Here is a 10530-nt window from a genome sequence, read left to right on the forward strand (position 1 = left end):
TCTGTCTTTCTCATGAGGGCACGCGCCCTAAAGCAAAAAAAAAAAAAAAAAAAAGAAATATACTTATTTGCACCCAGAAGAAATGTGCATTTCACTGGAGTGATCACACACACTCCCTAACACACACAATCCCACAGCTACAGAGTGTACAGTCATAGGAGGGTTAAGGAGAAGAACCGAACTTTTAGTAAAGCTCAGAAAGAGGTCATTTCTCTTCAGAGAAATCAGAAACTTTGAAGAACTAGCAAAAGTCAAGCTGAGCTTTGAAGGATGGGTAAGATCTGGATAGTCTTACTCCTCTTCCTACCAATTACCCCAGAGACTTGGTCCTACTTTTACTTCATCCCTCTCTCTGCTGCAGATGTCACCCTCGAGTTCCAGCTCCACCTTCTTAAGGAAACTTGACCATTCCTCGTCATCCTCCCCTCAGCTTCTATGGCACTGAGTCCGTTTCTACTCATTTTTTTGTCAGACACTGTCTTAGCCACGTGTGTTTCACTCCCCAGCTGGAGGGTACCGATGCTAATTTGTTAGTTTCTCCTCCTTTACTGGAGCATCCTTAAGACTATGTAGTCCTGTACCTGCATTTGTGAGCATGGCTAAGTGGACACACAGGGCCAAGGACATCAGAGGATGGGTGACGATCAGCAGGACCAAAGCAGAAGCAGAGAGGCTTGTAGAAAGCTGTAGCTGCCAAGGCAATGGGAACTACAGAGGCTTCCTCCTGGGAGTAAAGGGGTGTGGCTGAATAAAGGGAGAGATGACTCCATTCTGGGTTACAGGAGCATCCCTGGATGGATGGCCTCACCAATGGCAGCAATAACATTTCAAAACAAGAAGGATGCTCAGTGATGTCTTGAGTTACCAACTCTATAATTTTATAGACGAAAGGATGCAGAGGACCAGGAAAGTTGAGGACTGCCTAAGGTCACACAAAGACCAATGAAAAATAATAATTTCTGCTACCCCTAGCTGGAGGTCTTCCTCAGATCATTGAGAAAATTCTTAGTTACAAGGACACAGAATATTTTGTCCACTAGGTGGCAGCACTTCTCTAATTATCTCTTGGGGAAAAAAACCAACGTTGGAAACAGAAATTGGGGTGTTTTTGCTATAATGACATACAGTGTTGAAATACCTCATGTTCCGCAACATCGCACTGTAACTATTAACAGGGTGAATAAGTAAAACAAAGTTGGAGCAGATGATTCAAAACCAATGTAACTTTAAAAAAATGTATTTAAAAAAATTAATTCAGGGAGCAAGCAGGTGGCGTGGTGGTTAGGGGCTGGACTCCCACATGACCAACTACAGTTCAAATCCAGTACCTGGCAGCTTGCTTTCTCACTCTCTCTCTCTCTGGTGAGCAAATGTGCCTTATAGCAAATTAATAATAATAATAATGATACAAAGAATTAAATAAACAATTCTTTAAAAAATTCATTCAGGCATTCCATGAGGCAGAGAGGTAGAGAGAGACAGAGACAGAGACACGACATCCCTAACAGGCTCCTGATGCCATGATCAGGACTGTAGGCACACGTGCGCCCAGTGCAGTTTGAGAGGTCCTAGATGAGGACCAGTGACCTCCCCAGGCGGGTCTGCCTTACAGAGCTTAGTATTTACTGCTGTGCAACTTTGCAACTATGCAACCAGGGCACCAGCCAAACAAAAATACTGACACAATGAAAAAGACATGTTAAATTCTTAAAAGTTCCTTGGATTTTTTTCAGAATTATTTATTTAATTTTATTTATTCATTCATTTATTATAATTTGACCAGAGAAAGACCCAGAGAGCAAGAGCGAGAGTGAGAGAGAGCGAGCGAGAGAGAGAAAGAAGGGAAGGAAGAAAGCATGCCACCAGGTCTAGGACTCAAACCTCAAACTGTGGTCAGCCGTGTGGGAGTGTCCAGCACTTTAACCATGACACCTGCTAGTCCCCTCTTTAGATTCTTCATAAACACAAAACTATTAGCAAATAAATGAAGAGACTGTTTAAGCCAAAAGGTACAAAAACTGGGAGAACCTCGCCAAAAACATTTCCAAGACAGAGCACAGGACCACACCAGGCTTGGGGTGGGACGAGTGAAGCAGCCTTAGGGGACAGAACTGAATTCCTGGGTGTTCAACTGGGCCAGTGAAGGCAGTATTCTGTTGCTGTTCACTTGCTCAAACAACACAGTAACGCGTGGGGGGAAACTGTGGAAGTTCACAGCTCTGCTTCCTCCTGCCGTCACCCTCCCACCCGCCAACAGCACGTGAGCCAACTCGCCAGTGAGGCGTTGTGGGGACCATGGTCTACTCACCTGCCGTCAGGTAGGCGTAGTAGCACTGGGACCACCTGGACTCATTTTTCAGCCTCTCAAAGGAATCAAATGCATCCTTGAAATTGAGCTCAATCATGCTGCACCAACCTAGGAAAGAAATACCGTTAGTCACTGAAGCCGTGAGTTCTGCAGCCCATATTTAAGCAGCCAATCAGATACCGCTGCCTGTCTTTCCATCTTTTTAGTGTTTGATGAAAATACTTCAAAACCTTAACCTGAGGTTAAACTTCAGAATTTATTTTTTTCCCTCTCAAATCCTCTCAGTGAGTAGGAGAGGCACTTTAGATTTCATAACTGATGAAGTAGTACAGAAGAGACGGGCATAAAGGTGGCTAGGAAGACACTCCAATTTGTCTAGTACAGCTGGGAGGTTGGGAGATCGATCTAAGTGCCAGGGTAGGAACGGGTATGGGCAAGGGGCAGTGGGCATGTACCTACTGCTCAGCTATACACATAGCCACTGCCTCGAAGGCCTCAGAGCACTCCCCTCATGGTTAATTACTAATTCTCAAACCTCTGTGGGGAGAAAAGAGCAAGCCAGTCAGAGATTTAGTCCTTGCCCGCCCTCCCCCTGCACACTGGTAGTGGAGCTGAGAAAGGAACCCATTTTTGTAAGATCGGAACACTGGTAGACTGACATTCTGGCGAGGAACAGCAGTAGCTAAAGAGATAGGAGTTTTATTCTTTCCTTCCTTCTTTTTTTTTTTTTTTTTTTTTACATTCTTGGGAGGAATTTTTAAATTTTTTAATACATTCAATCATTATATATCATTATAGCTTATACAATGAATTTTCCCAGCATGAATATACTGTATAAAATCATACACGTTATCATCAACATATAATTTTCCATTTTTATGTCCTTTAATGTTTTGCTTCTTTTATTTCCCCCTTGATTCCCTTCCTCTCGCCCTCCCCCATTTCCCACGGTCCTCCCATACTATCTCTAGGATCTGCGATTGTTCCCATTCTTTTATATCTTCCAATCTTTCAGTTCCTGCCATAGTGTGGAGACATTTGGTATATATTAAGTGGGAACATACAATGTCTCTCTTCCATAGTCTGGCTTGCTTTGCTCAGCAGTAAATCTTCCTTATTTGTTCACTATATTCTTTATTTTTAAAAAGAATTATTTGTTTAAATTTATTCATTATTCTTATCATTTGTAAAATTTGCTCTAGGGCATATGCACTCACCAGAAAGAGAGAGAGAGAGAGAGAGAGAGAGAGAGAGAGAAAGTGAGAAAGCAGGCTGTCAGGCCCAGGACTTGAACTGTGGTCAGTCATGTGGAAGCCCAGAGCACCAAACTTATTGTACATCATAGTATCTGACCCCAGGTGAGGCCTGGTGTGTGCCAAGCACTGTGCTCAGCACTTGAGCTAGTTCTAGCTAAGGCTTCAAGAGGTTTTGCAACTTACTCAAGGGCACACAGCTAATAAGAGAACTGCAAAGCAGAGTTCAGTGTCCTTCCCTTGATACAGTACTGTCTCCATAAAAGGACACTCTGCTATCAGGGGCATCACTAAGTAGAGCTGGCCCTTGGGCAACAGGGGTTTAAATTGTGTTGTCCACTTATTTGCAATTTTCTTTTCTTTTCTTTTTTCTTTTTTTTTTTTTTTTTTTAAGAGAGATTTTTGCGATAGGGCACATGCACTTGCTGGAGACAAAGACAGAAAGACAAAAGGCGAGAAATCAGCCCTCCACCCCCAGAGGGAGGGGATGGCCACACTGCAGTCTCTTCTTCATTCTCCTCTTGGGCTTTGGGCATGCACATGGATGCACCTGGTGTGAATTTTAAGTTGACAGGTCCAGGAGTTGAAGCACGGTTGACCACGTGGGAGTCCAGTGATATAATCATTATGCCATCTGCTGGTCCCATGCAATTTTCTTTTTAATAAATATTGTAAAAGAATTTTCTCTTATGATTTTCTTTTTTTATATATTTTAATCCTAATAAACATATATATAGGGTCGTCAGGAAATCCATGATGCACTTTTGCACAGAAAAATATATAACTTTCATAACCTAATAATTAAACCACTTTGTGAAATAAACTGCTACACAACAGGATTTAGTTAATTTCATAATGAATATGTTTTATCTTTCTTTTTTACATTTTTCCATCTGTCAACTGTTTCCTCCCCTTGCACCTCACACCCACCCTTCACCACCCCCTCTCCACCATCTACTCCCCCCTTACAGCCGCTAGCATTTATCCCCCCATCCTCTCTGCCATCACTTTTGTTCCCCCACCATCACATCTTCACGTCTCCCAACCTCTGCTGTAGCACTCGGAACAAACTGAGTGGGGGATATTCTCGTGATTTTCTTAATACCATTTTCTTTCTGTAACTTACTTTAATGTAAGAATATAGTATGTAATACACATAATGTATAATACATATAATGTATATACATAATGTATAATATATATAATATATATAATGTATATAATATAAGAATTAATCAACAGTGCATGTTATTCATAAGTTTTCCAGTCAACAATAGGTTAATAGTAGTTAAGTTTCTGAGCATTCAAAATTGTATGTTGATTTTCAACTGTGTGGAGTGCTGGTGACCCTAACCCCTGCATTGTGCAAGGGTCAGTTGTAATTGTATAATTTTGGACCTGCCATTTTAACTGGAGGGAGGGAATTCACACTTCCAGAAAAATTCAGAGTCAAATTCTATGGGATATAATGTTGACATATTTTAGAGTACAAACCTGGGCTAATTATTTCCTTCCTATACTAGATATCAGGGTTAAAATTTGAATAAAATATGAAGGAGAGGTGAAAGGTAGCACTGAGCCTTAAAAAGGAACCTAAGGGACCAGCAGATGGCATAATATTCATGTCACTGAACTCCCATGTAGTCAACCACAGTTCAAGTCCTGGACCCAGCAACTTAAAATTCATGCTGGGCACATGTGCATGCATCCCCAAAATCCCAAGAGGAGAATGGAGGAGAAGGGATTACAGCACGGCCATCCCCTCTGGAAGGTGATTTCTCACTTTCTGTCTCTCTGTCTCTCCAGTGAGCACAAGCCATAAAGCAAAAATCTCTCTAAAGCAAAACAAAACAAAAAAAGAAGGCCGAGTTGCTGCTTACTTCCTGAGTCAACCTTCCTAAGGCCTAGGTTAGGTGACTTCTAAGCTTCCTTCAGCTCTAACATTCTTTGCTGCCATAGACCTTGAAGCGATGCACCCAAATCAGTCATCAAACCTAGGCTTTAAGTTCAAGTTCCTGGAACACATTTCATTCCATATTATGGCCACCGAGCAGAGCTCCAGTAGAGTTTAGATTCCATTAAAATACACCTGCCATTGGAGTATACTTCATTTCTTTTTCCTAAACTGTGATGAATATTTAAAACATAATACTGTTGGGGCCAGCAGGTGGCATAGTGGTTAAGGCTCCGGACTCCCATATGGCAAGTGCTACACCCTGTAGCAAAAATCTCTCTCTCCAAAAAGTTAATGATAATAATACTGTTATTGGACAGAGTCTTTTAGTTTTCACTTTTAAAGGATTCAGGAAGACAACTGTGACCACAGAAGGTGAAACAAGTTCCAGGTATCGGAGGGTCCTGAGCTGACAGGTGTCAATTGCTTCCCTAAGCACTCTGTCTTCTCTACCCTGTCCCTCTGCAGAGAGCGTTATGAGTCCCAGTATCTCTTTGAGTCCTGTCATTCTCTCATCATTTCTCCTTTTTCTATTCCTTCATTCCTTTTCTGTGGGCTGTACGATGTGACTGTGTAGTGGTAACTATGCTGCAACTTTTTAAAGCATGAACCCTTTAAGTGTTAAGTATTTTTACATTTTAAGCCCCAAGTTACGTTTACCATTCTCAGCATAATAGAAAATCTGTTACATAAAGGGGTTTTGAAATTACTAATGTAATAAGATCAGAGAGTTTTAGTGTACTCAGCAAAGAACTCACAGCAACAACTTTGGAGAAGGAGGGGCAAAGCCTTTGGCAAATAAATATGCCCAAGTCCCTTTATAAATGCATCTCCCCTAGGGAGAAGCAGGAGGCAGCTAACTGGCCATGGAGGGCCTTGTGTGCCATGAGGTTCCCTGAGCTGTTACTGTATTTCATCTAAACCTCACAACTACTGTGAGGGGAGGCACCTGAACTCCGATGGCAACTATGTGGCTCCGAAGGCTCACAGGACCTGTCCAAGACTCAGGGCCAGCTAATGGAAGAGCTGGTACTAAGCCTGACTCCTGCTGCTGCCACGTTTTCCTTCTTAAATCACTAATCACTGATGGGAAGGAGGAACAAAGAGGCTTGAATTCTAAGATACAACAGCCCAGTAAAGTACTTACATGAGTTATTTTGCCAATTCGTTTAACATTACCTATTTTTTTTCTTTGTTTTGGAGAGGATGTTGCTATAGGGTGCATGCACTTGCCAGAGAGACAGAGAGAGACAGAGAAACAGAAAGCGAGAAATCCCCCCCCCCCCCCGGGGGGGATTTCCACACCGCAATCCCTTCTCCTCCGTTCTCCTCTCGGAATCTTGGGCATGCACGCACACACGCCTGGCGTGAGTTTTAAGCCACTGGGTCTGGTTCACGAACCGCGGTCGACTACATGGGAGTCCAGTGACACAGCCATTACGCTAACTGCTGGTCCCAACATTACCTATTATTCTAAAACCAAAATGTTATAAAGAAGTAACAGGAGATCTAATATAGTAAGATCCCCCTCCTTCTCCAAATTGTTGTTGTGAGCAGATTATGTAATGATTACGTCACTGAATTCTCATGTAGTCAACCGTGGTTCAAGTCCCAGACCCAGCAGCTTAACCCTAACCCTAAATCCCAAGAAGAGTATGGAAGAGAAGAGATTATGGTGTGGCTACCCCCCTGGAGGGTGATTTCTTGCTTTCTGTCTCTCTGTGTCTCTGGCGAGTGCATGCACCCTATAGCAAAAATCTCTCTAAAAATAAACTTTTAAAAAGGTAACGAGAATCAGAGACATGTGGTTTCACGAGTGCCATGGGAGCAACGAAGTCATTATTATGTAAGGCGGCAAGCATTCTGCAAAGATACCATTAAAAAGGAAAAGTTCCACATGAAAGCATTCATACTGCTTTATAACAAGGAGCTAGACAGACAGGCATTTCATATTTACCAATTTCATACAGACAGACATGCTGAATCTCCCTCTGATCAACTGCAAGTTCCAAAGCAGTGTGGAAGGAGGTCAAGGCACTGTTGATTTGACACTAGGAAAAACATGAACACAGAGTTATGGGTACAGATCTGTCATTATCATTACCACCAATGAAATTCAAAAGCATTTTTTTCCCGTAGTAGTTATTGTAAACAGGTTAAGTGGGGTAGAGGAGAGTGATGTCGAGATCACTAAGGAAACGCTCCCATGTGCCCCATACAGCATGGGAACAATCTCAGCATTGGGCACCTCTCCTGTCCCCAGACAGCACGGGCCCAGCTCATGCCCACCTTCTCCAATGCAGGTACGTGCAGAGCGGAACCTGCTACATGATAGCTGCTCTTTTTCACCAGGTATGTTCAAAGAAGTTTGGAACTGTGTTTCACCCTCTGCGTGTTCCCTATCCTGGCTCAGAAAGCACCTCGTGTTAGTGAACACATGAGGCCATTCCCACTAGGCCAGTCCTCAGCGGCCTCCTCCCTCCCCAGTGTGACCCACTCTCTCTTTACTCATGGTCAACAGTTTTACTCTACACCCTGGAATGCTGTTCTCTACCTCCTTCAAGGTATCTCTTCTAATACTTTAGAAATTCTGATGATCTAGATTACATTTCCAAACTCTGTACCCATTTAACGTTGTCTAGAACCTGACAGACACTCAGATGTCTGTTGCATTTATTCCTAGCTAAATGCACTGAGATCTTCCACTACAGACTTCTTTCAAAGTCTGCCAATCTCATGCTGAGAGCACCGGAAAAGCATCACCAAGATAAAAAGGCTAGTTAATCCTAGATTGGCACTGATAGGTTATTAATAAATGAACACCTTCAATGCACCAGAACTTTTCCAGGTCTGCTGTCAAGGGTGCCTGCAGTCTCCAGCTGGTGTGACTGAGAGCTGCTCTCCCTGCCTTACACTGGCTGGGCTGTGGCTTTTCCCTCTATCCTGGACTTTCCTGTGTACCTCCTGCTGCCATTCCACACTCCCCTTCCAAGCTCTCAGATGTCTCTTCCCCCTACACCAGCCAGGCAGGGGACAGGAATGATTCTGGGGAAGCTGCAGGCTTCTCTGGGGACCAGCCCCCACCCACATTCCTGGGCTTCTTTCCCTGTCATAGAGGAGGTCTCTGGGACACAAAGGCACTGATGAGTCAGCAAGTGATCTTCAGGACAGCCTGTGACTCAGGGACACTGTATGCCAAGTGACTCATTAATCAAGGCCACAGTTGGATCAGTTACTGCTCATGCCCAAAGCAAGCTCTCCACGCTGTTGTCAGGAAGGGTGGAACTGCAGCATTCAATCTGCTACTATCATCCTGAGTGTTGGCTACGTGGCCTTGGAAGGTATGCTCGCTGCCTCGCTAATCCTTGTTGTCAAGTAGATTACCTTCCAGGAGGGAGCCTCACAGCAATGGAAATGATGTCAGATAGTCACAGTAACATTCAGCATGTGGCGCAAATACAAAATAGCAATGGGGTAAGAAATCAGTCAATGTTTTATGAAGAGAGAGAGAGAGAGAGTGTGTATGTGTGTGTGTGTGTGGTGTATAGTACCTGGATGCTTGCAGCCCATCTCTAACTTTTCCCTTTTTGGACCAACAGTTCTTTTCCTGCCTCATGTATGCACTCCATTTAGCATATTTACACAGAAATCACAGCCTCGGGAGTTCTGCTTTGTATGCATCTTCCTAGTTTGCTCAGTTAATAACCGTCAGCCCTCACACAGGGCATTTTAAGATGGGCATCACCCAAGCTGTCCTCAGCTACGGGTTCAGTACCGGGGCAGCACAATGCCACACTGCCCTTCACAGGACAGAAAGCTACTCAGTAAACATGTACTGGGCAACCACCATGTGCCAGGTAGGGGCAGGCTCTGGAAATACAAAGACATTTCAAAACAAGGCTTTGAATGCAAATGGAAAAGAAACCAAGAATTGATATTTGAATCGATATCATTTCTCTTAACTCTTTCAAAGCCTCTCTGAGAGTAGGCAGTAATTCCACTGACAGATGAAGACAGTGACATTCAAAGAGGTTAAGGAACTGAGTCAAGGTCCACAAGTTAGTAACTGACTAGAATTCAAAATTCTGCTCTGACTGCCTCCAAAGTATGCTTTCTTCAGTGAGAATGCAGATGAGATTAATTTAAGGATCCTGCTACGAGGATGAGAGGATGAGGGAGATTATCCAAGAGGTCCTTAAAATGCAAGCACTCACATCCTTAGACTTAACAAGGAAAAGGAGGAGACCCTGTGAGCCCAAAGGCAAGGACTGGCTAATGCAGTCACAAGTCACAGAATGCCAGCAACCACCCGAGGCCAAGGAGGTGAGGAACAAATCTCCCAATAATTCCAACAAAGTATGGAGACACATTACAGAGCTTAATCACATTATCCTAAGAGCAAGCACAGAAGAGAACGAATTCTAGTTCCATTCTGATCATTCATTGAGGAATTATAATGAATAGCCATTAAAATAGTGAAATATATTTCCCCTTACCTTTCATCAAAACAATTAAAAATGAAAAAAAAACCGACCTCTGGATGTTTTTATTATTACAAATGAAAATATCCATCATAAACCAGAGAAAACACAATTATCCTCAGTTTGATACTTGATTCACAGTTTAATTTTTAAAAATAAACACACAAAAGAAAGATATTGTATGTATCCACTCAATATATACCGACTATCCGCACTCTATGGTAGAGAGCAAAAAATTGGAGGACATAAAAGCAATGAAGGTACTTAACGAGGATAGGACAGTGTGGAATGGGGGGGGAGTGAAGAGAAGAGGATAGAGAAAGATAGCGAGAGAACAAAAGAGAGGCAGGATAGTAGTGAGAATCAGATATGGTTTGTTACCTGTTGGTGATGACATGAATAGTATTCTCAACTGGATTGGTCTGAGAAGTATTTCATGATGGGTAAAGTCTTTTTTTACAAGCAAAATGAGAAATAGTGATTGACTGTTTTAAAAAATAATTAGAATAATAATAATAATGATTGGGAAAAACA

The 10530-nt window shown here is 42.8% G+C and overlaps 1 protein-coding gene across 2 annotated transcripts in view; it reads right to left on the reverse strand.

Moving 5' to 3' along the window:
- The window catches only part of TTC39C (tetratricopeptide repeat domain 39C), a 126717-nt gene that overhangs the window by 18905 nt on the left and 97282 nt on the right, over positions 1–10530 (reverse strand). Inside the window, exons 1-3 of one of the 2 annotated variants that reach the window (XM_014591292.2) lie at positions 8477–8620; positions 7473–7566; positions 2309–2416 (exon numbers count right to left, since the gene is read on the reverse strand). In XM_014591292.2, coding sequence (XP_014446778.1) covers positions 2309–2416; positions 7473–7566; positions 8477–8605 — 331 coding nt within the window. In that variant the 5' untranslated portion in view covers positions 8606–8620. Of the gene's footprint in view, positions 1–2308; positions 2417–7472; positions 7567–8476; positions 8621–10530 lie in introns of those variants that run through there. The other variant, XM_006157653.3, reaches the window with a different exon arrangement.

The sequence above is a fragment of the Tupaia chinensis genome, unplaced genomic scaffold, assembly GCF_000334495.1.
Source record: "Tupaia chinensis unplaced genomic scaffold, TupChi_1.0 Scaffold000550_1, whole genome shotgun sequence".
NCBI classification, from domain to species: Eukaryota; Metazoa; Chordata; class Mammalia; order Scandentia; family Tupaiidae; genus Tupaia; species Tupaia belangeri.